The following is a 26,483-nucleotide window of genomic DNA, read 5'->3' on the forward strand; positions in this document are numbered from 1 at the left end:
AAAGTATATTTCATATATTTTGATTGTTCGTTGAATTTTCCAATATGTTTTGTGCTTTGCTATTATTTGTGATAAACAAAAGTTACAATGTATGTATAACAATGAAGTCTAAAATTTCTGACTTTAAAAATTAAAAATTAAGTTATAATATATTTTAAAAATCCAATTTAAAATTTTCAAATAGTAAAAGTCATTACTTTTTAATTTCCTATTGCATTTCTAATAGAAAAAGTGATGGGAATTTTCAAGAAAGAAAAAGTAGAGAAAAAAATAGACTAATGGAAATATTTTAGAAATACTCATGAAGTTATTGTTTATTATTTTATTTATAATTGGGTCATTATCAGGGTCTGTTTATCTGCATTCCAAGATGGTAGTTAGCTAATTTGATTAATTTTATATGTTATCTTGTTTTACTCATGAAGAAAGAAAATATTTTATGTCTATAGGATCTTCTTTCATTCCAGTTAACAGAATTTAACTATATGAATGTTTTTACTCCTCACATGATTGGTGTCTGAGGCATGATTCTAACAGTGAGCATTTCAGATAAGAGACACATATTATAGTTAACATCATGGAAATGATTACAAGCTTGCCATTTTGGAGGGTAAAGTTTTCTGTCCATTATGCAAAATGATAGTAAAAATTAGTCACAACAGATTACCATTAAAATATTAAAATAGTAAATATTAATTATAAAGCAGTAAAAAACATCTTTGAAAAATATATTTGGAATATACTATCATGCATTATAAGAAGATATAAAAGCAATTTCTTTTCTAAAGAATAAGCGGAAGGACTGGAAACTTTAGTATTCATCAATGGGGCAGTGAGAAGTTGTCAGTTGGATACAGTCATTAAAATATTCTAGTAGAATTAAGGTATGTGTCTTTCAAAGTCCCAACTTGAAACCTTTAATTTAAATTTCTGAAAATTGGAGCTGAATGGAAGCCCTTTAGAGCCCATGCCATGAGACAGACTCTGTACAAAAAACTTTACATATATTGATCTATATCTTTATAACAATCATAGGACAGTAATATTAAAATATTAAAAAGTTATTATGCCTTTTTTCATTTCAAAAGTATTACTGGAGGCAACATTTAATGATCTTAAAAGCTTGGTTTAACAATCACTATTGAATTTGTTATACTAACAATATGTCAAGATTATTATTACACATATATATATATATATATATGACTTTTATAAACACATACAGTAAGGAATAATAGCACTTTTTAACAAGTCATTTAACATGCTTTATTCTTAATCTATTTATATATTTCAAAATGTGGATTAAAATGTAAAACCCCATATTTTATCTTTACTGTAAATTCTCATCACTTATTTCTGATGAAATTTTACATTTTCAGTGAATGTGTTTCTGTTGTGGAACTAATATCTGTCTGATTAATTCACTAAGTTATGAACAATATTAATTATCATAGGAAGGAAACTAAGGTGGGTGTCTAGGTTAGACTGGAAATTTTGACATCAAGTCATGATTTTCTTAGACAGCTTATTTTATTTCTGAAAGGTCAGAACTTAAAGATTGCAATTAAAACCCTTAATGTTTAACTTTAAAATGGGAAATAGACATTTTAATGGACAGATTTTAGTGATTTGTATAGTAAGAAGCCAGAGATTTTCAAAAGTTAAGGTGCATATATTGCATGGTTAATTAAAATTTTTATTCTTTTAGTCTTGTATGAAGGTATTATTCCCTGAAATTCCACTTTCCCTAGATGTCTCTATGTAGACATTTTTATAAATGTCTAAAATAATGGATAAGGCATTATTTTCCACTAGCTCATAATATTTTAATATCAATTTATTTCACTGAATAAAATCTTTGAAAAATTTAGATGCAGTTACAATGTCTTGTTGTTCTTAGTATTCTGAAGTACTTGTTTGAAGAAAAAGTTTGTTTGCCAAGGACCTTCTTCAATAATGAACTGGATTACCTAGCTATATAATTATAGTGTGAACTGGCAGAAGCATTTTTTGCGGGGGGTTACTGGGGATTGAACTTAGGGGCACTCAACCACTGAGCCACATCCCCAGCCCTATTTTGTATTTTATTTAGAGACAAAGTCTCACTGAGTTGTTTAGTGCATTGCTTTTGCTGAGGCTGGCTTTGAACTCGCAATACTCCTGCCTCAGCCACCCAAGCTGCTGGGATTACAGGTGTACACCATTGCACCCGGCAGCATTTTATTAGTTGATTTGTTTTATTATCTTTTGATTTTCTTCCTATGACTACTTTCCTTCTATTGATTTTCATAAATGTAAAATTGTTTCTGTGATATTTAAATCCAATTGAGGGCTGAGAGTTTAGCTCAGTGGTGGAGTGCTTGCCTAGCAGGTGCAGTGCCCTGGGTTCAATCCCTAGTACCACAAAATTTAAAAAAATAAATCAAATTGAACAAAACTATATGTATAAATTGAATTGTAACTAGATAGATGGATTGATTGATTTGCTGTGATGCCATTGAAAATTTTTACACATTTTTTTTTCAATTTTGAGTTTTGTATTAGTTTCACTTAATTATATACATATATATTTTATACATATGCATGGGTGTATATATATGTGTGTATATACAAATATATGTGTATATGTATATATACATATATATGAGATAAGAGCAGAATAGCCCACATTGATTGCTCTTTTGTGTGTGATATACTCTCATTTAATTTCCAGAACATCCTGGTGGGACAGATTATCTTAGTAATGGTTTGAAAAACCAATTAAGAGGTTTTTCAATTATTTACCAAGAACACATAGTAAGAATGTCAAAGGGCAGAGATATGACCCAAAACCTTCTGCTTAATTATTCTGTGCACATATTTTTAGTATAAAATGTATTTGCATGGCTTGTTATTTTTCCTTCCATAATATATTTTAAATAATTTCCATTTAGTCAAACATCTTTCTGTTACATACTTTTATTTATGTATTTGTTTACTGATACTTGGGCCTGAACACTAGGGTGATTTACCATTGATTTACATCTTCAGCCATTTTATTTTCTATTTTAGAACAGGGCATTGCTAAGCTATCTGTTACATTCTTTTAAGTGGTTTCATAGGATTCCATTATGTAGATAATCTGTATTTTATTTAACCAGTCTCAACCATTGCAACCCATTGTAATATTTTGTCATTAGAAAGAGTGCTTTGATGACAAAATCATTTCTTTACATACAAGTGTCTGTAAATTCTTAGAAGTGGAATTGCTGATCTTCTGTAATTGAATGTGAGTGCATGACAGACACATACATAATGCCTTTATTATTTTATACTACTCCCTGTAATACAATTTGCAATCAATGGATTGTACATGAACTCTTAATATTGGTCCAGGTATTATCTATCATACATGCACATACACCTGGACATATTTTTAAACTAAACTCATCTCTCAAAAAATTTTGCCTGTTTTACTTATATGTCAGAGTAGTAAGAGTGCTGAGAGCCATAGCTAAGTAGGAATGACCCATGGCTGAAAGGTGATGGTTGAAAGGTGATGCCAGCAAGCCATTGAGATGATAATGATTATGTTAAAATGTGCATTCAATTGGAGATTAGACCCCTGCAGTCCTCCTCACCCTGCTACTTTGGAGCTCTCCAGGGACTCCCGGAGAGTTCCCATTGGTTGGGGAAGTGTGGTAGGAGGGAATTCCAGAGGAGGGATTTCCAATTGGGGTAGTGTGTGTCCCGGGAGAAGGCCTCATGCGTGGCATTCGCGGGAGTTTTGGAAATAAAGTTTGTTCCTGCTTGAGTGGTTCGTGATTTTGTGCCTGCCAGACTGCGGCATAAGAGGATTAAATTTTATATATATACACATATATATGTATATGGAAAAAAAGATACTATGTCTTCATGACTTTAGAATCAAATTAGCTAAGTACCTGATACTTTTTATTGATAAATATGTATGCTTCTTATATGTGAAACTGCATCGTGTGGTGTCAAAAACTGATCAAAACCTCTAACTTTTGAAGAGATGATAAAAAATAATATCTTTATATTATGTCATTAAAATGCCTCTTTTAAAATATATATATGGCTTTAGACTAGACACAGCCAGAAAATAGAGACCTTTTGCCACAATTAGTGCTTAAATAAGTGTTTCAAGAGTTACTGTTATGTGTTTGATATTGTATTGGAGCCATGATCATGTTTTCTTACTTTGAATTCAATTTCTAATAATCATTATGCTTTTAAAGGGTGACTTTAAAGTTTGCACATAACTTGGATCACTATTAAGTGGGAAGTTAATAGAGTCATAGAGTGTCCCCCCACACCTACCCCATATGTTTGTTAAACTGTTTACTTTTTGAATTTAGATGATTCATTAAGGCCACATAGAAAGTTCAAAAATAATGCTGTGATCTAAGAACAATTTGGAAATATAGAATTTCTAACACATTGGACTTCTCTTTTCAGGTGGAACTTTTCTGGAAGATTTTTCAGTATTATTTACAGTAAAACCCAAAAAAGGAATTCAGTCTTTCCTCTTATCTATATATAATGAGCATGGTATTCAGCAAATTGGTGTTGAGGTTGGGAGATCCCCTGTTTTTCTGTTTGAAGACCACACTGGAAAACCTGCTCCAGAAGATTATCCCCTCTTCAGAACTGTTAACATCGCTGATGGGAAGTAAGTAGCCAGTGACCAAATGTGTTAGCTATGCTGAAAACAATACTTTCACTTAATCATTCAACAAATATTTATGAAGTGTGATACAGTTTTTTCTAGGGTCTGGGAATGAAAAAAACGAAACAATGAAATGCCTACCTTGCATAATTTATCTTGCAGTCTAGGCAGGCAAAATATTTAGAAATATTTAGAAATACATTAATAAAGACTTAATAAAGACAGAAAAATAGTGCAGAGGAAAGGGAATGTCAGTGGGCAGAACAATTTTAAAAAGTAATGACAGAAAAATCTCTGTAGGAATGGAACATGTCAAGGAGGTGAGGGACATGCCATGCTGAGAATCACAAGCATTCTGTTCTAGGAGGAGAGGAAGCCAATGCAAAGCCTCTGATTCCAATGTGTGCCCCATTTGTTCCAACATGGAGGAAACCAACATGGTAGGAGCAGAGTGGGATGGTGAGCATGGAAAAATTCTTGGGAAGCCAGATGGCATAATACATCCTAGGAGGCTACAAACTCTGTTCTCAGTGAAATAGGAAGTCAGTGGAGCATATTAAGTAGGAAATGATCTAATTTGACTTATTATTATTATTTTTTACCAGTAATAGTAATATGTGATCATAGAAGCCTTATTTAATAATTGATATATGTCCATACTGTTCTAAGCACTTAACACGTAGCTAAATTATTTAATTATTCACAATCACTTTAAGAAGATAATGTTAATAAATATTACCGATAAGGGGACAAGTCACAGAAAGTTTATTTGATTTGTCTAAATTCATAAAGTTAGAAAGTGGCAGAGGTAGCTTTGGGATTTAGGTAGTTAGGCTCAAACTACAGTCTTCTGAAACTCTGCTGAATTCTGTGTTGTAATGATTGCCTTTTGCTTAGGGAGCCATTAAACACAAACAAATGTGCATTAAATTTTACTACACTTTTAATTGCTGTATTTAGACCCCTAAAATAGCTTTATCAGATGTAGAACATTTGGCTATAGACAGAAGGAAAGAGAAGTGCAGGTGGAAAAAATAATTCATATACATTGTGTCTTTGTCAGGACTCGATAGAAACCTGCAACTCTCAGTGCCAGAAAAAAATAGACTTTCACAAGTAATTTAAATTATTATCCTATAGAAAAGTAAAATATTATCACATTATGTTTCTATTTTTGACCATTAGCCAACACCAAGGTAAAATTTAATTCATATTTAGTATTTGTTTAAGACATTTTTAATTCATCTTATTATTCAAACATTGTTTTACTTTGTCTTATTTATCCTTATTAGGATGCCTTCTTAATTGAAAAAATTAATTTATCATGGCCAGCATTCTATTTGAAAACAATAGGCAGTGCTTAATTTGAATAAGTTATTAAAATAAAACGTGGGAAACGCTCAAAAAACATTTTTATTGATTATCAAACAGAACAATAGTTATATTTACATGTATCACAGTGGTAAACTATTACTGACAGTATATTGGATTAAATAAACACCTTTCATTCATATATTCATTCAATCACAATTTATTAAGTGCTTACCACGTTCTGGCACTGTATTATTCATTTGATACTGTTAAAATGTGACATATTTGTTGAACCCAACTAGCATTACAATTTCAATGCAAACATTAATGGTATTTAAGCACACTTCGATTTGTTAAACTACATTTCTCATGACAGGCTATTCAATCTGTAAGTATTTATCCACTACTTGACTAGACATCTACAGGGCACGGGTGAGGCCATGAATAGCCCATGTGAAGTCTCTCCACACCTGGAGCTTAAATTCTGATAGAAAAGATCAACAACAGAAGAGGCAAAAATACACGCAGTGCTGATAGTTCTCTGAATGAAAATAAATCCAAGAAATAGATGTATTCAGTGTACTATTTTAGACTGGGCAGTCTTTTTGATGATGTTGTATTGAGCAAAGTTCAGGGAGCAGAAATTGCCCTGAGGGGATGTGGAGAAAGAGGTTCTTGCAAAGTGAAGAACACTGGGGAGCAGCAGCTGGAAGGAGGCAGGAAGGCAGTGTGTGGTTGGGACCCAGGGAGTCAGAGTGTGAAAAGTCAGACATGAGATCAGAGAGGGCCTGGGCACCCTGTTATAGGAGTACTTGATAGCTTTTAGTAAGATGGAGACTTGATCTGTCTCATATACTAAAAGATCGCTGTGTTTCTAAAGAGTGGAAACAGCAACCAGTTGGGAGGCTATGTGAAAGAGGTGACAGCTTGGACTAAGTTGAGAGACACTGGATTTTGTTTATACTTCGAATATAAGAACCGAGGAGAGTTTTCTGACGATAAAAATGTATGAGAGAAAGGAAATAATGGAGAAGGACTTCAAAATGAAGTGTTAATTTATTTTCTTTCTAACAGTATTTTGAATATTACGTGATACTGTGATTTTGATGTCTCATTATTATCACAGCTTAAATTAATTCAACAAAAATGCCATTTAGAGTTCCAATCAGCTTTTCACAGTTGAAGTCTTTTTTTGTTTTCTGCTAATGAAAAGCACATACCTATGACAGTAGGAATGGTTTAAGTTAAGACACAGGCAGCTTGGCATGAAGTATGTGTAAATTTTACTCTCACTGTATTAAGTGGCTCCTTATATAAATCTGCTCAATTCAAACCAAGCAGATGCCTATGATAGTTGAATGTACTTGTGGAAAGACCAAAGATTAAGTGTATATGGAAATATACTTGGTCCTCATCAGTAGCCATGCCAAGTATCATGAAACAGACATCTTAGGAAGGCTCCTGCAACTTTTTGGGTACTTTATTTTATGGATCTAGTCCTAGACACTTCTGGAATATTAATCTAGCCCCTTTTTATTTGAGAAAAAAAAATAACATATAAACCAGAGTGGCTTGCAGAATCCAAGTGAGCTTCACTTAGTGGTTTATGTTAGCACCAGATATTGTTAATAAACTCTTCTTTTCACAATATTGCTAAGATACCTATGTTTCCAAAGGGCAGGTCATGTCTCCCCCTCTAAGCCTGTCATCACCATCCTGCATTAGCTCGAACAGTAGCTGCAGAATGAATTGAGACTCTCCCTGCAGGCATGCACTGACTGCTTTCTTTTAGTGCTCCCACTTCCTGCCAAGAGTGGGAAGAAGGAGAGATACTGTGTCTCAGGCTTGGATCCTACCCACAGTAGTGATCTATAACTGTCTTGAAATTAAAGTGGGAAAAGAAATTGAAAGCACTTAAAATAAATGGGAATAAAGACAGTGCAGTGCATTGTGTTTTACAGTTCGAACGTTGAGTTGCTCCAGATGGAGCAGTCATTCAGTTAGAAGGTCCTTTTTTGTTTGTTGGTTGGTTTGATTTTTTTTTTGTAGGTGGAAAGCATTTTCTTTGGAAGAAAGCATTTGTGTACATAGAAACTACTGCTTATACCCTGTCCCTTTCTAATCTCAATCAAATACCTTCATCAGGATGCAGTGAGATTATGCTTTTGTTGCTTCGACATAAAGTGAAGCAGAGAATGGGCATGTCCTTATCAGCATGGACAGATCATCCTGCTGTGCATCTTAGGCTGCTAGTGTTTTTTTTTTTTTTTTTTTTTTTTGAGTACCTAGCACTATGCTGGGTAAGCAGTAAGTTGTTACCAGTGAAACAATTGATCCCTAAGCTTACATTTTAAGCCATTTCAGCTCACTTTTGTAATTTAAAATATACTGTATGTGAATAATGCTTTGGCAGCCAATGTTATTGAAGCTTACAAAAGAATTACCTGGATTTTTTTTTTTTCAGGTGGCATCGGGTAGCAATCAGTGTGGAAAAGAAAACTGTGACAATGATTGTTGACTGTAAGAAGAAAACCACAAAACCACTTGATAGAAGTGAGAGATCAATTGTTGATACCAATGGAATCACGGTTTTTGGAACAAGGATTTTGGATGAAGAAGTTTTTGAGGTAAAAATAAACTTTTAAGCTGAATATTATTAAAGCAGATGAACTAGGTTAATAACAGTAACAATCAATATCTGTTATGAAGCAAAGATGAAAACTGTAAAGAGTGACCCACTTTCTAATCCTGTGGGTGTAGCAGTGATGTTTTGTATTGTATATTAAGAGAATGACCAGACAATGGTGACTGAAGTGGCTGGGGAACCTTTACAGAGATTGGTTGATTTGAACACAGGCACACTATTCCCTGGGAGGGACAAATGGCTCTTCTCTTAGTACTTTGTATTATTTTCTTTGGAGAAAAGAACATTTTCTTCTCTTCCTTCTCTGGAAGATTAATTTTGAGAAATGTACAAGTCTTTATTCTGACTTCCTTTGTTCTTTGTGAGTATTTCCAAGGTAAAGTAAAGATCATATTGCAAAAAGATGAACTTTTAAGCTTTTAAATCATAATTTTAAAAATAATATGAAGGTCATGGGAAGCAGTCTCTTTCAATTTTATTTCACTAATTATGATAATCACATTCTTTTCTTTAATTCTTTAATCAATGGACCTGGTAATTTGTGCTTTTGTTTTTAGTCATTTTTTAACAGAACAAACAGATCTCAGTCTTCTGACCTCATAAAGAGAAGTATGCACTCCTGACACATTATTCATTACTTTCATGATTGTTTTAACATAATTTCTGAGTCATTTAATTTTCAGAGTGAAACAGAGTAAAACTGTGCAGTATAATATAGATTGAGACATGTTTCCTATGGGAGATTTGCTGTATTCTGTTGATGTGTCAAAAAAACAATATATATATATATATATATATATATATATTATATATATATATATATATATATATACATACACATATATATGCACATACATATGTGTACACACACATCTATACATACAGTGTATATTTGCATTGAAAATACAGTGTAAATTAGAGTATTAGCTAGGCTATCATATTCTTGTAATTATATGCATAACTGAGGGTAAACATAAATAACACTCATGACATTTTCAAATTATTTATTTAGAATATATTTTTTTCTGATGTTTTTCACTTGTGTGTATTTAAGTCTTTGACTCTACATAAGATATTTTAATTTGTGATATGTCTGGATTAAATGATAAACTGATTCTGGTAATATATATTGGTAATGTAGACCCAGGTCATTCAATGTAATTCATTGATTGCACACACTATGATAAATAACTATTTATTAACAAATGAATATTATAAACAATTAGTATAATTTCCAGTCTTTTAGAATCTTATTTTAGAATTAGACTATCCATAAACATTTGTTTCACAGGCATAATGCATATTTTTAACCCCAAGAACCTTATTTTCCAGGATCATAAATGAATAATATAGGATTTCATTCCCTGGCCCCTGCCCTTTATTCCTCTTTCTCTCTCTGTCTCTTCCTCATTTAAATTTATAATACCATATACCATATTTTACATCCTAGAATAACTCCAATCATTTATCTGGAGGAGCTATTAAAACATTAAGAAAAAATAATTCTGAAGAAATTGTTTAATGGCACTTCTAGTGAATTGACAATGTGTGGTGAAAAGTACATTTATTAAACTGCTTCACATTTTGGAGTTTTATGAAACTCTCATGAAGCTTTAAATAGAACATTTATTTGCTAGGAAGCATGAGTCAGTTTTTTAAAATGTAAATGAAGACAGCACCTTTCACTATCAGATTATCCTCTACCATCTTTGACCAGATAAATAGGGAAACTTTATTTTTACTTAATAAACTGTTTGAAATGCTTTAGAACAAAATTCTTTTAATTGGCTGAAATTTTGTATTTGTCTAATTCACATATCCAGTCATCATATGTTAAATTAAGGTTTTATTTACTAAATTGTGTTACTGTATGGCTATATAAAATTTCTAAACTAATATAGTCTCTTTCCATTTAAAAATAGAGCATGAAGAGAAAAAATGATTCAAACACACAGACTTTTAAATTTGAATTAAATTCTCACAGCTTTTGTGAAATTAGCTCATCCTATCAGAATATAATGTTAATATATCCTGGTCTAAAAATTTTCTCAAAAAATTTTACTGTCATTTTGGTTTATGTTGTCATACACATATCAACTTTTAGATCTCTGTAAGTGAATATGTAGAAGTAAACTAAAAATGAAAACAGACAGAATGACAACATATACATATCATTTTAGTTTTTGATAACAGTTGTGATGATGAAGATGTTCTGATAACATCAATGTTTCATTAGCCTGAAAACTAGAAATGTCACTTTTTCAATAATACAGTAATTTGTATTTAGATAAAGATTTGTTTAATGCATTTAATTTCACATATATGCCACACTACACTTCTGGAATGGAACTTTCATCCCCCAAAATATTAAACATGGCTATATTTAAATTGCAGTCTGATAATGTAAAAATTCATCAGTAAACAGATAGAAGCAGAATTGAAAATTTTAATTTTGACAAGAACAATTTACATGAAAATGCCAAGATGACAATATAGACCCATAAGGCATATTATATAATTTTAGCATATCAGAGTGAGTATATATGCTTTGATTCTGGAATGAGAAAGATCTGATTTTGAATGCCATCATCAAGCTTAATTTTCACTTTTCTCTCTGTAATTAATTTATATATGTTTCAATCTCTCATTCTTTACATGAGAAATATAATAGAATCTCCTTTATTAGGATCATGTAAAGTGCTTAAGATATTAGTATGAATCTATGTACCTACATTCATAGGTAACACATAAGCAGTTACATGTATTAATTATGTATTAAGGCATAGTTTTCTTTATTATTATTACTTTTTAAATTAATTTCTAGCTATGGTGTTTCAAATATATTTGTATGCATTTTATATTGGTAACCAACAGTGACCCATGTTTAAGTCAAAACTCTTAGTGTACCCTTTCCTGGGTTATTGCTAGTTTACAAAGTACATTGTAAAGATTGGATAAATCTGTCCCCTAAACAGACATAGCTGAGTACAGGCCTTTATAAGTGGAAGATGGTCTGAGTGGGTGCACACTTTTATGTAAGCACAATGTGTCCAACCAACACTGATAAGAACTCTTGGTTTTTCCATTTGACAATATGCTGCAAAGATGTAAGGAAAAATAAAAAAGAAGAACCACATTGCTTGTGTTTATTACCAATAAAATCATTCTGAAGACTTTTAAACAGGAAAATTGCCAAATAACAAGATATAGCCATTAGAACTCAAGTTTTCATAGCATCTGTTATGGTTTGGATGTGAGGTGTCCCCAGAAAGCTCATGTGTGAGACAATGCAAGGTTCAGAGAAGAAATGATTGGATTATCAACCTGACCTAATCGGTTAATTGATCCCTGATGGGATTAACCCAGCAGTGAAGAGGCAGGTCGGGTGTGTGTGCTTGCTGGAGGAACTGGTTCCTTGGGTGCGTGGCTTTGAGAGTGGAGACTCCCTATTTTTGCTTTCTGATCAACCAACATACGACTTCTTCCCTCTTCCACACTCTTACGCCATAATGTCCTGCCTCATCTTGAGTCCTGAGGAATGGAGCCAGCCTCTTGTGGACTAAGATCTCTAACACTGTAAGACCTCAAATAAACTCTCCTTCCCTTAAAATTGCTCTGGTTGGGTCTTCTAATCACAGCAGAGAAAAGCTGACTAAAACAGCATCATTAATTTTAGTCTTTAATTTTTTACAAGTATAGAGAATCATAGCAGATTATTACAAGTCTTTTATATTTTTAACTAACATTTATGCCTTGGGGAGATTCATTCATTGAAACAATTAGTGAAATATGATGGCAATTAGATGGGAAAAGCTTCTTGATGAAAATTTTGCGTTTTTCCTTACTCAGAAAATATTTTTAAATTCAGTGTTTTTTTTTTTTTTTTTGTGTGTGTGTGTACAGTGTGTAGAAATCCATGCAGAGAAGTAACAATATATACAAGCTATGCTTTCTTTTTTTTTCTTTTGTTTCTATTTAAATTCCTGGGATTGAATCCAGGGCTTCTCCCATGGTAGGCAAGTGCTATGCCACTGAGCTTTACACTCAGCCCTCAGCCAATTTTACTTTTATTTCAAGACAAGGGCTTGCTAAATTGCTCAGGTTGGCTTTGAAATTGCAATGCCTTTTCCTTAGCCTCCTGAGTAGCTGGATTCATAGGCTTGTATCACCTGGCCCTGCAAAACTGTACTATTTTGGTAGTTCTGCAAGACCTGAAAAATAAATAATGATAATGAATTGGTAAATCCTACCTTATATACTAGTAGCCATTCCAAATAATCCATTAAATTCTTATCAGATTAAGCTGGGCCTCAGTAACCCAACCTGTAATCCCAGTGGCTCCAGAGGCTAAGGCAGAAGGATCACAAGGTCAAAGCCAGCCTCAGCAACTTAGTGAGTCCCTAAGAAACTCAGTGAGACTCTGTCTCTAAATAAAATGTAAAAAAGGGCTGAGGATGTTGCTTAATGGTTAAGTGTCCCTGGGTTCAATCGCTGGTACAAAAAAAAAAAAAAAGTCTTATAAAAAAATAAATAAAATTAAGAGTTTTATTATTGACTTGTGATGTCCTTTTCTCTTTCTACTGTGTAGATTTTCCAGTGGTACGTTTTAAACATTGTAAGACAGTAGATATGGATGGAACTATGTGGTAGGATAGAGGGAATTTTCCAGTATTCACGTTTGCCAGTTTGAATGTATTTATATTCATGGACCTTGAGAATTTTGTGTATTTTCCTATTTACATAGTGTTTTAAATAGTCATAAGTATTTTAAGGTTTTAAGTGAAAAAAAAAAACTTTAAAATTTTGAGTCTCTATTAATGAGAGATATGGGTCAATGATTCTTTGCATTTTTAATATCTATCAGAATTTGATATTACAATTATGCTGTCCTCATGCACTGAGCTGGACAGTAATCTTTCCATATCTATTTTATGAAAACTTCTATGTATAATTGATATTATTTCTTTCTTCAATGTTGTATAAAAGGCCCTAGTGAAGCTGGGCATGGTGATGCACACCTTTAATCCTAGCAGCTCAAGGTGGGTTGAGGCAGGAGGATTCTAAGTTCAAAGCCAGCTTCAGCTAATTAATAAGGCCTTAACCAATTTATTGAGACCCTTAGTCAAAATAAAAAATAGTGACTCAGTAGTTAAGCAACCCTGGGTTTAACCCCTGGTATCAAGAAACAAATAAAATGAATAAAAAATAAACAAACAAAAAGCACCAGTGAAAAATATCAGCCTGAGGTTTCTTTTCAAAGTTTTTTTTTTTTTTTTTTAATTGCTCGCCATGGTGGCACATACCTGTAATTCCAGTGACTCTGGAGGCTGTTGCAGGAAGATCAAAAGTTCTAGGTCAATATGAGCAATTTAATGAGACCCTGTCTCAAAAAATAAAAAGGATGGCCAATGTTGCTCAGTGGTAAAGTGGCCATGGGTTGAATGGCCAGTACCCAAAGTAGAAACATTAAAAAAATAAAATAACAATAAAAATTTGCCTAAAAAGGTGTTTTAACATACTCAATTTCCTTAGTGAATATATTTTGTTGATATATTTAACAGATCAATTTTAGGCTTACTTGATTCTTGACTATTTATTATATTTAACTTTATTTTTACATAAAATTTGGAAACAGAAAATTTCTAGATTCTCAAAGTAGAAGGTCAATATTTTAAGATTTATTTCTTCCCACTACATGAATTTTAAATTGTACATTATTTTTTTAAGTGACCTATTGGAATTAGCCTGTTGGATATTCTTGTTTTTGAGCCCCTTTGTTTCTTCCTTTTGATTGATGTGAAGAGACTAATACTTAAAATACATTAAGAATTGCATTAAATGTTGATTTCTTATTGCTATGGCTTGATATAGGTCTACAATTTTTGTATTCTCTTTGCTTTCTGATCCTTTGTACATCACCCACTTCCTCCAGCTTTTTTGTTTGTTTTTGGTGATGGGGAGATTGTTTGAATACATTTTAATGTTGTATAGTATTTTATCTGTTGGATTACTTTGCTAATTTTTAATTTGTGGTGAGTTTAAGAATTCCAAAATATATACTGCATTTTATGATCTATTTCTTATTTTATGCCATGATATATATATAATGAGAAAACCTTCCTTCCAGTCTTCTTCTACACTGATCTTTATAGTAGTTTGTTATATGTATTAGATCTACATACATTGAAAATATCACTAGATGTTATAATTTTTTTTTTAGAGAGAGAGAGAGAGAATTTTTTTAATATTTACCTTTTAGTTTTCAGTGGTCACAACATCTTTATTTTTTTATTTTTATGTGGTGCTGAGGATTGAACCCAGCGCCCGGCGCATGCCAGGCGAGCGCGTTACCACTTGAGCCACATCCCCAGTCCCTAGATGTTATAATTCTTACTTTAAATAGTCATAAATATTTTAAGGTTTTAAGTGAAAAATTTCATATTTATCATTTATGTTAATCTTTCTTTATTTTTATTTTTTGGAACCAGGAATTAAACTCAGGGGCTGTCAACACTGAGCTACATCCCCAGACCTATTTTGTGTTTTATTTAGAGACAGTGTCTTACTGAGTTCTTAATGCCTCACCATTGCTGAGGCTGGTTTTGAACTTGTGATCCTCTTTTCTTGGCCTCTGGAGCTGCTGGGATTACAGGCATGCGCTACAATGCCTGGCTTAATCTTTTATTTTTATTTTTTTTATTTTTATTTTTTTAAAGAGAGAGTGAGAGAGGGGGAGAGAGAGATAACTTTTTTTTTAAAGAGAGAGTGAGAGAGGGAGAGAGAGAGAGAATTTTTAATATTTATTTTTCAGTTTTCAGCAGACACAACATCTTTGTTTGTATGTGGTGTTGAGGATCGAACCCGGGCCGCACGCATGCCAGGCGAGCACGCTACCGCTTGAGCCACAGCCCCAGCCCAAGATAACTTTTTAAATATTTATTCTTCAGTTATCGGCAGACACAACATCTTTGTTTGTATGTGGTGCTGAGGTTCGAACCCGGGCCTCACGCATGCCAGGCCAGCGCGCTACAGCTTGAGCCACATCCCCAGCCCCAATCTTTTATTTTTTAAGGTCCAAATTTATTCTCTTAGTTTTCCTGGGTATGAGATGTTGTTCTCTCCATTCATTACAGAAGGATGTTTTCACTGGCAATAGAATTCTGCATGGAGCGTCTATTATTTTAATATTGTAAAAAAGTTTCACATGCTTCTGACCTCTATGCTTTTGAACACTAAATCCACATTCAATTCATTGTTCTCATATACCATTTTTTAGCTGTTATCAAGATTTTTCTTTATATTTGCGTTTTAGCAGTTTGGATATAAATTAACTGGGAATGAGTTTGTTTGAATTTATTATTGTGGGGGGCGTATAAAGAATATCTTAAATATATAAATTAATGATTTTCAACAAATTTAGGAAATTTTTGGCCAATTTTTAAAGTGTTTCTACTTTACTGTGAAGTATTCCTATCTTTTCAGCATTGTATCTCTTCACCCCTTGGAGAAGAATTACCAGCTATTTAAAAATTTTTGAGAATTTCATCTAGTTTCTAGTTCATCTTGGAGTTGGCATCTGTATTGTCTTTGCTGCATGGTATTATCTTTGTACCCTTCTCAATGATAAATCCATTGTATTCATTGTGGCTCTTTTCCTGGACTTTCTGGTCTCCATTGATGCCTTTATGGTTCTCTTACTAATAAAGGCATGGTTCTCTTACCAATACCATACTGTAGCTATGAATGTAACATTATAGTAAATATTGAAGTCAGGTAGCTCTCTTCATTCAATATTGTGACTTATTTGACTATTCTAGATCTTTTTCCTCTAAAAATTTAGAATCAGTTTGTCAAGATCTACAAAATAATATTTCGGTAGATTAATTAGGATTGTGTTGAATATTTAGATTGAATTGGGGATAACGGACATATTGAATATTGATTCAGTTTCCTATTAATGAACTTGGAATACTTCTTCAGATATTTTCTTTCATATCTTATCAATTTTATAGTTTTCGTCATATAAATCATATTTTTTTGTTGAAGTCAAACATGCATAGTTCAATTATTTCAGTGCTAACAAGGGAGATATTGAGTTTAAAATTTCAGTTGCCAATTTTTCATTGTTTTTAGGAAAGTGATTGGCTTTTGTATATAAAATTTGTATATTACTTCAACCATACAGTAATCTCTTCTTAGCAATTTGTTTTTGTTTTTTAAATCCTTTTGTGTTTTCTACATGGATGATTATGTCATCTACAAATAGTTAAGTTCTTTCCCAATTTACATATATTTTATTTCATGTTCTTTACTTACTGCATTAGCTAGGATTTCCAGCATGATTTTGGAAATTGAGAGGAAATGCTTGTCTTGTTTCTGATCTTAGTGGGAAAGTTTTGAGTCTCTCATTATTAAATATGATGTTAACAATAGTATTTTTGATTGATGTTCTTTTTGAAGTTGAGGAAGTTACCCTGTTTCTGTTTTCCTGAAGAATTTTATGGTGAATGCCTATTGGATTTTGCTAAACGGTTTCTTCAATGTATTGATAAGATTATTTGGGTTTTCTTCTTTAGCTCTTTGATATTATTATGTTAATTGATGTGCAGTTGTTAAATCAGCCTTTTATACTTGGTGTAAATCCCTCTTGGTCATGATACATAATTATTTCCATACATTATTTTTTGATTGTAATATTCTGTTACGGATTTTGCATTTATTTTTAGGAGAGATATTGGTCTCTGGTTTTCTTTTTTCTTTTCTTTTGAGGGTTATCTTGGATTGAACTTAGGGGTACTTGACCACTGAGCCACATCACCAGCCCTATTTTGTATGTTTTTAGGGACAGGGTCTCCCTGAGTTGCTTAGCACCTTGCTTTTTGCTGAGCCTGATTTTGAACTCGTGATCATCCTGCCTCAGCCTTCCAAAGCGATGGCATTACAGGAGTGTGCCACAAGACCTGGCATCTGGTTTTATTTTAATGTCTTTATCTGGTTTTAATATTGAAGTAATGCAATTTCACAGAATGAGTTAAGAAATATTACTTTTATGACTATAAAGCCTTAACTTAAAAAAATATATTTCTTTTATCTCTTTATTCTGAAAGAAATTACAGAGAAATAGCTTACTTTATTCTCAAAATGTATGTATAATTCACTAGTGAACTTGTCCTGTTATTGTACTTGCTCTTTTGGAAAATTGCTATTTTTTTAATTCAATTTCTTCATTGTATGTAGGTCTATTCATATCTTCTATTTCTTCCTGTGGGAGTTTTTGCATATTGTGCCTTTCAAGGAACTAGTCCATTTCATCTAGCATGTCAAATTTGGGGCATAGAGTTCTATAATATTTCTTTATTATTCATTTAATGTCCAATCAACCTACAGTAAGTTTCCATCTTCCATTTCAGATAATAGTAATTTGTATTCTCTTTCTTTTTTCTTAGATATTCTGACTCAGGTCTTGTCAATTTATTGATATTTTCAAAGAACAAACTGTTGTTTTTAATGACATTCTATATTGAATGTTCTGTTTTCTATTTAATTACTTCTACTCAAGTTTAATTATTTCTTTTATTCTGCTTACTTAGTTTTATTAAATATTTATTTTTTAGTTGGACACAATACCTTTATTTTTATGTGGTGCTGAGGATTGTACCAAGATTCTTGAATGTGCTAGTTGAGCGCTCTACCGCTGAGCCACAAACCCAAGATTTAACTTTCTCTGCTCTTCTTTTTTTTCAGTTTGTTAAGGTGTAAGTTTAGATGACTGATTTTTATATTATTTCTATTTTCTAATGTGTACATTCAATGTTATAAATTTCCTTTTAAAGTAAATTTCATTGTCTTTTCCATTTTGTCTTATTTTAAAATTTCTCAGAAGATTTCTTGCTTGACCTGTGTTTAGAAATGTGATTTTTAACATCCAAATCTTTGAGGAATTTACAGCTATCTTTCAGTTACTATTTTCTTGTTTAATTCCTTTGTTTTCTGGTAGATATTGAGTGATTTATATTATTGATTACTCAGCAAATATTGCTGTGACAAATATCTGAGGTAATTAACTTATGAGGATAAATGTTTATTTTGGCTCATGGTTTTAGATATTGAAGTCCATGGTTTCTTGGCCCCATTGCTTTGGGCCTGTGACAGGGTAATATATCATGGAGCTGGAAGCAAGTGGTAGAGAAATCTGCTTACTGCATCATGGTTGGGAAGCAAAAGTAGAGAGTAAAAGGAGCCAGGGTCTTAATATTTTCTTCATGTCCCTCCACTAAGCTACACCTCTTAAGGTGATGATCAGAACTTTTGTACCTGGCCTTTGAAGGTTATTTATGATACAAACCGTAATATTTTTGTCCTCGGCTTCCAAAGGCTCATGTGCACCTCAAAATGCACAGGACATTCAGTTCATCTCTTAAGAGTCACCAAAGTCTTAACAGTTCCAGGATTGCTAAACAAATCCAAATTCAAAGTCATGTCTGGGTCTCAAGACAAATTCCTAGCTGTCAATGTCTATAAAAATCAAAAGAGCAAATTTAATATGTCCCAGATAGGATGGCACAAATTAAATAGTCCAATCCAAAAGGGAAGAAGAGGGAAACAATTAAAAATTGTACTAAAGCAAGACTGAAACTTAGTTGAACAAATATGAAATCATATGGCTCCATGTCCAGTATCCAGGGCACATGGTGGTGGGGTGTATGACCTCCATAGTCCATGCAGGTGCAGCCCAGTGGTCTTGTTGGATAAAGCTCACATGGCCGCTTTCTGAGCCTGGTTATGCTCATTGCCTGCAGCTTCCCTCAGCAGTCATTTCATGTTCCTGGCATCTCTAACCAAGTTAATATAAGACTTCTTTATTTTTAAAAAATTTGTCCTATTTAGTTATTCATGACAGTTATTCATTTTGACACATTATAAATAAATGGAATATAACTTCTCATTCTTCTGGTAGTACATGATGTAGACTTACACCACTTGTGTAATCATCTACAAACATAGAGTAATAATGTCTGATTCATTCTAACATCCTTCTTTCCCCCAAACCCCCTCCCCTCCCTTTACTCCTCTCTGTATAATCCAAAGTATCTCTATTCTTCCCTAACCCCAGCCCCATTTATTGTGAATTAGCATCTGCATATCAGAGAAAACATTTGGCCTTTTGGTTCTTTGGGATTGGCTTAACTTTGCTTAGCATGATATTCTCCAGCTCCATCCATTTACTGGCAAATGCCATAATTTTATTCTTCTTTATGTCTCAGTAATATTCCATTGTGTATATATACTACATTTCCTTTATCCATTCATCTGTTGATGGGCACCTAGGGTGGTACCATAGTTTAGCTATTGTGAATTGAGCTGCTATAAACATTGACGCGGCTGCATCGCTGTAGTATGTTCATTTTAAATTTTTTGGGTATATGCCAAGGAGTTGGGTAACTGGGTCAAATGATGGTTTCATTCCAGATTTTATGAGGAATCTTCATACTGCTTTCAGTAGTGGTTGCACCAAATTCCAGTCGCATAAGCAATGTAGAGTGTACCTTTTCCCTTACATCCTCACCAACGTTTATTGTTGCATCTGTTCTTAATGATTGCTATTCTGACAGGAGTGATTTGAAATCTTAAAGTAGTTTTGATTTGCATTTTGCTAATTGCTGTAGATGTTGAACACTTTTCATATATTTGTTGTATTGTATTTTTTTTCTGTGAAGTGTCTGTTCAGTTCCTTAGCCCATTTATTGATTTATTTGTTTTTGGTGTTCAGTTTTTTGAGTTGTTTATATATCCTGAAAATTAACGTTCTATTTGTGTTGCAGTTAGCAAATATTTTCTCCCATTCTGTAGTCTCTTTCTTCATGCTATTGATTGTTGGCTTTTGCTGTGAAGAAGCTTTTGGGTTGAATCCATCCTATTTATTGATTCTTGATTTTACTTCTTGCACTTTAGGAGTCTTGTTAAGGAAGTCAATTGCTAAGCGAATATGGTAGATGTTTGGGCCTAATTTTTCTTCTATTAGGTGCAGGGTCTCTGTTCTAGTGCCTAAGTTCTTGATCTACTTTGAGTTTTGTGCAGGGTGAGAGATAAGGGTTTAATTTCCTTTTGCTACATATGGATTTCCAATTTTCCCAGCACCATTTGATGAGGAGACTATTTTGCTATATGTTTGTGGTGCCTTTGTCTATGGTGAGATAATTGTATTTATGTGGGTTTGTCTCTGTCTTCCATTCTCTACTATTTGTCTATGTGTCTATTTTAGTGCCAATACCATGCTGTTTTTCTTACTGTAGCTCAGAAGTATAATTTAATATCTTATATTGTGATGCTTCCTGCTTTACTTTTCTTGCTAAGGATTGTTTTGTTTATTTTGAGTCTTTTATTTTTACAAATGGGTTTAATGATTGCTTTTTCTATTTCTTTTAAGTATGTCATTGATATTTAAATAGAAATTGCAGTAAATGTGTATAATGCTTTTGGTAGTATGGCTATTTTGACACCGTTAATTCTGCCTAGCTAAGAGCATGGGAGATCTTTCCTTATACTAAGATTCTTTAGTTTCTTTCTTTAGTGTTATGTAATTTTCATTGTAGAGGTCCTTCATGTCTTTGGTTAGATTGATTCCTAAATATTTTATTATTTTTTGATGCTATTTTGACAGAGGTAGTTTTTCTAATTTCTTTTTGAGTACATTCATCACTAATGTATAGGAACACACTTGATTTATGTGTGTTAATTTTATATCCCTGCTACTCTGCTGAATTCATTTATTAGTTCTAGATGTTTTATGGTGGAGTTTTTTTTTTAATCTTCTAAATATAGAATCATGTCATTACCAAATAGTGACAGTTTAAATTCTTCTTTTCTTATTTGTATCCCTTTAGTTTCTTTCTTCTCTCTAATTGCTCTGGCTAGAGTTTTAAAGATGATGTTGAATAAAAGTAATGAAAAGAGGCATCCTTGTTTTTTTCCTGTTCTTAGAGGGGATGCTTTCAATTTTTCTCCATTTAGAATGATGCCTTGGGTTTAGTATATATACCTTTTACAATGTTGAGGTATGTTCTAACTATCCCTAGTTTTTCTAGTGTTTTGAACATGAAGGGGTACTTATTTCTGTCAAATGCTTTTCCTGCATCTATTTAGATGATCATTGATTCTTGTCTATTGATGTGATGAATTACATTTATGTATATCCATATGTTGAACCAACCTTGGATCCCTGGGATGAACTCCAAAGATAGTGGTGCATTATCTTTGAATATGTTTTTATATGTGATTTTCTAGAATTTTATTAAGAATTTTTACTTGTATGTTTATCAGGCATATTGTTCTGAAGTTTTCTTTCCTTAATGTGTCTTTGTCTGGTTTTGGTATTAGGGTGATACTAGTCTCAGAATGAGTTTAGAAGGGTCCCTTCCTATTTTATGGAATAATTGAGGAGAATTGGTGTAAATTTATCTTTGAAGGTTTTGAAGAACTTGGCTGATAATTCTTCTGGTCCTGGGTCTTTCTTATTTTGTAGACTTTTGTTGTTTTCTATTTCATTGCTTGAGATTGATCTGTTTAAATTGTGTATGTCCTCTTAACTTTGTTTGGGTTACTCAAATGTCTCTAGAAACTTGTCAGTGTCTTCAAGATTTTCTATTTTATTGAAGTATACATTTTCACAATGGTTTCTGATTATCTTCTGTATTTCAGTAGTGTCCATTAACATATTTCCTTTTTCATCACGAATATTAGTAATTTCAGTTTTCTCTCTTTCTCTTCACTAGTATGGTTAAGAGTTTATCAATTTATTTTTTCACAGAACCAATTATTATTGTGTCCATTTTTTGAATTGTATCTTTTGTGTCAATTTCATTGATTTCAGCTCTTATTTTAATTATTTATTATCTTCTACTGCTTTTGGTTTTGAGTTGTTCTTCTTTTTCTAGGGCTTTGAGGTATAATGTTAATTCACTTATTTGTAGACTTTCTATTTTTTAATGAATGAGCTCAATGCAATTACTTTTCTCTTAGCCCTGCCTTGACAGTGTCCCAGAGATTTCGATATATTGTATTACTATTCTCATTTACCTCTAAGTATTGTTTAAAATTTCATCTTTGGTTTCTTCTGATTTACATTTTTCATTTAGTAGCATATTATTTAGTTGTTTATGTAGCTTCTATTTTTAATTTTATTGTTGATTTCTAATTTTATTCCATTATCATCTGATAGAATGCAGGGTATTATTGCTATTGTTTTGCATTTACTAAGAGTTGCTTTATGGCATTAAGATCTGGTCTTTTTTATAGAATGATCCATGTCCTGCTGAGAAGAAAGTATATTCACTCCTTGATGGAAGAAATACTCTAAATATTTCCATTAGGTCTAAATAATTAATTGTATTATATTGTTCCTTGGTTCAATATTTTTTCTGCAGGGTCTATCCAGTAGTGAGAGAGCTGTGTTAAAATCACCATGTATTATTGTGTTGTGGTCTGTTTGATTCTTGAAGTGGAGAATGTATGTATGTAGATGCTGCATTGTTTGGGGCATAAATATTTATGATTTTTATATCTTGTTGATGTATAATTCCTTTAAACAGTATGAATGTCCTTTTTTTGTCCCTTCTGATTAACTTTGGCTTGAAGTACACTGTATCTTATGTGAGGATAGATAAACCAGATTGTTTACACAATCCATGTGAGTGATAAGTTTTTTCCCAACCTTTCACCTTTAGTCTGTGGATGTCTTTGCCTATGAAGTGAGTCTCTTGGAGATAGCATATTTTGGGTCTTGTTTTTTAATCCAATTTGCAGTCTATGTGTTTTGATTGATGAGTTTAGACCATTAATGTTCAAGGTTTTTATTGAGATGTTTTGTATTCACAGTCATTTTGGTTGATTTCTGTTTTTAATTTGACTGAGTTCTCTTTTGATTGATTATTCCTTTAGTGTAGTTTTTTCCTTTTTTTGGTTTTCAGTTGTCTTTCATTTCATCTTCATGGAATCTTTTATTGAGAATATTCTGTAGTGCAGGCTTTCTAGTTGTGAATTCTTTTAACTTCTGCTTATCTTGGAAGGTTTTTACTTCATCTTCAGATCTGAAGCTTAATTTTGCTAAATACAGATTTCTTGGTTGGCATCCATTTTCTTTCAGAGCTTAGTATATGTTATTTGAGGACCTCCTAGCTATCTGGGTCTGGGTTGAGAAATAGGCTGTTATCTGAATTGGTTTTCCCCTACACATAATCTGATATTTTTTTTCTCAGCCTTTGAGATTCTATCCTTATTCTGTATGTTAGGCATTTTTGTTATGATGTGTCTTGGAGTGGGTCTGTTGCATTTTTGTACATTTGTGGTTCTGTAAGCCTCTTGCATTTGATTTTCCATTTTATTCGCTAGGCTTGGAAAGTTTTCTGGTATGATTTCATTGAAAAGATTATACATTCCTTTGGTTTGTATCTTCTCACCTTCATCTATCCTGATAAATCTTAAATTTGACCTTTCCATATTATCCCATAATTCTTGGAATTTTTCTACATGGTTTCTTACCATCTTCTCTCTGGGGTCATCTTTATTTTCAAAATTATATATTTTGTGTTCATTGTCTGAGGGTCTCTCTTCCAAGTGATCTAGTCAGTTGGTGGTGATTTGCATTGAATTTTTAATTTGGTTTACTGATTTCTTAATTTTGATTTCTGCTTTAATTTATTTTCAGAACCTCTGTTTCTTTATTGAAGTGATTTCTCACCTCCTAAAATTTATCTCTGATTTCACTCCTTACATCGTCCTTTACGTCGCAGATGATTTTAACTATATACATTTTAACCTCTTTCTCTGATAGTTAATCTACTGTGTTGTCAATGGATTCTATTATTTGAGCATCTTGGTTTGTTTGGGGTGGTTTTTTCTTTTTTTTTTTCATGTTGTGTGTGTCTGCCCATCTAGTACTGTGGATCTGAGGCAGTACAGATTCTACCTTATAGACTTACATTGTGTCTGAAGTTCCAGTTCTAAGGGGAGACAAATAATAACAACAGCTTAAATAAAAAAGATCCTATTAAATCATCTACAGTTTTGTTGCAATAAACAAATGTTATATTCATGTCTACATTATTAACAGTAAGTTTTCAGAAGGGTTTGCAAATTCAAATGGTGAACAAAGAGAGAATAGATGTGGTGTAGGATGATGTGATATTTATGAGGAAAGAAGAGAGAAAAGTAGAAAATTATACAAAGAGTAAAAGAGGAATTAATAGAGATTGGCTGTCAGCAAGAAGAAACAGAAAAAGAAAATCCAGGAAAACAGATAAGTTAGGGGAATATATATATATATATATATATATATATATATATATATATATATATATATAATGTACAAATTTTAAAAAATGGAAATTTTAAAAGAAAAAGAAAAAAATAAAAGTGAAAGAATACACAACAAATTTGTAATATACTCTTCAGATATCCCAGTCCTCAGTAACCTGATGCATGAAAAATACTTGATGTCAAAAATGGTAGAAATATGAGAGGAAAAAAAAGGGATATTGATGAAAATATTGTTTCTGTTGAAGTTCAAAAGTTTCTTAGCTTCCCTTTTCAGAAGTTAAGTGTGGTTGTTTGGAGTATGATGCTAGTTGTACCTTCTGGATGGGAGAGGTTGCTATGGTGAGAGGGTTAATCCTGGAGGCAGAACTCCTGGATGGGAGATTTAGGCTTAGGAATGCTCTAGTTTCTTTGCTGGGTGCCAATTGGTCTAGAGATTTCAAGTCAGTGCTCATCAAAGGCCCAGCAATTGTGGGTCCATATTGGAAAACTGTACCCCAGGAATCTCCTTTGGGTTCCACTCTCTGTTACTGCACCCCAGGAATCTTTTTTGGGTTCCACTCCTGTGTATAGGAGGCTTTTCTTTGTCCACTGCTTTGCCTGTGGACCCCACAATTCCTTGTCTCTGATTCAGTCTCTGACTCAATGTCTCTATCCTCTGCCCATTTGAATGGCACTTCTCTCCCAGCTGGTCCTGCAAGCAGCCAGATTGGAAAGAAAGGGGAAAAGAAGGTAGGTTTCTGTGACCAGTATCCCCTTGTGTATACATCTCTTCACACTTGATTTTCTCTTGGTCATTTAGGTACATTCTCTGTCATGCAGTGTGGGTTTGCCCAGCTCATTTTTCAGGCCAGACTCTGGTCTGTCAATAATTAGCTTCCTTAGATGTCAGCACCTGCACTATGACTGCAAAATTGTTCCTTTCACTGTCCTCTGTGCATGCCACCTAGAGAGATGGTGGCTTCCTTCCTATACATAGATACAGTAGATACAGTAGCATAGCTTACTGTTTTTTCAAGTAGTGTCTCTGATCTCTAAGATCTCTGTACCTTGACATGCCTCAGTCTTCCCGAGAATGGTGGTCCTTTTAATTTCTTTTTTGCTTTACGCCATTCATGTAGGGACTAATCTGGCTTGCACCTCCAGCTGCTCTCGCAGCTGTGGAGCTGGGAATCTTCTTCCCTTATTTTATCATACAAGATCTCCTGAGTCCCTGATCTGGTTTGAGTGTCCACTATTAGATTTCAGTATGTCCCCCCTAATTCTTGATCATTCACCCACTTTGTTGTAAAGCTGCCTGTCTGCTTTTCTTGGTTTATACCATGGAGCCCCCAAGGAAGTGACCCTTCTATTTTGCCATCTTCATGCTTCTCCAATATTGTAAAACTTCTTAACATGCAAAAACATGTGGGGCAGACAAAACCAAAAGTCTGAGTTAAAAACTCCAAAGCAGCCCAATCGTGTGAGGTAGGGGTGGAAATGCTTTTGAGAGTTTTACTTAGAGGGGCTTTATCAGGTTGTCATACTGAGTATCAGAGAAAAATC

The 26,483-nt window shown here is 33.0% G+C and overlaps 1 protein-coding gene across 1 annotated transcript in view; it reads left to right on the forward strand.

Annotated features, from left to right (window-relative positions):
* Window positions 1-4,460: 4,460 nt before the first annotated feature.
* Window positions 4,461-26,483, forward strand: part of LOC143410625 (collagen alpha-1(XI) chain-like) — a 41,895-nt gene continuing 19,872 nt past the window's right edge. The window contains exons 1-2 of the mRNA XM_076871446.1: window positions 4,461-4,675; window positions 8,448-8,610. Coding sequence (XP_076727561.1) covers window positions 8,491-8,610 — 120 coding nt within the window. The 5' untranslated portion in view covers window positions 4,461-4,675; window positions 8,448-8,490. The remainder of the gene's footprint in view (window positions 4,676-8,447; window positions 8,611-26,483) is intronic.

Source organism: Callospermophilus lateralis, chromosome 11, assembly GCF_048772815.1.
Source record: "Callospermophilus lateralis isolate mCalLat2 chromosome 11, mCalLat2.hap1, whole genome shotgun sequence".
NCBI classification, from domain to species: Eukaryota; Metazoa; Chordata; class Mammalia; order Rodentia; family Sciuridae; genus Callospermophilus; species Callospermophilus lateralis.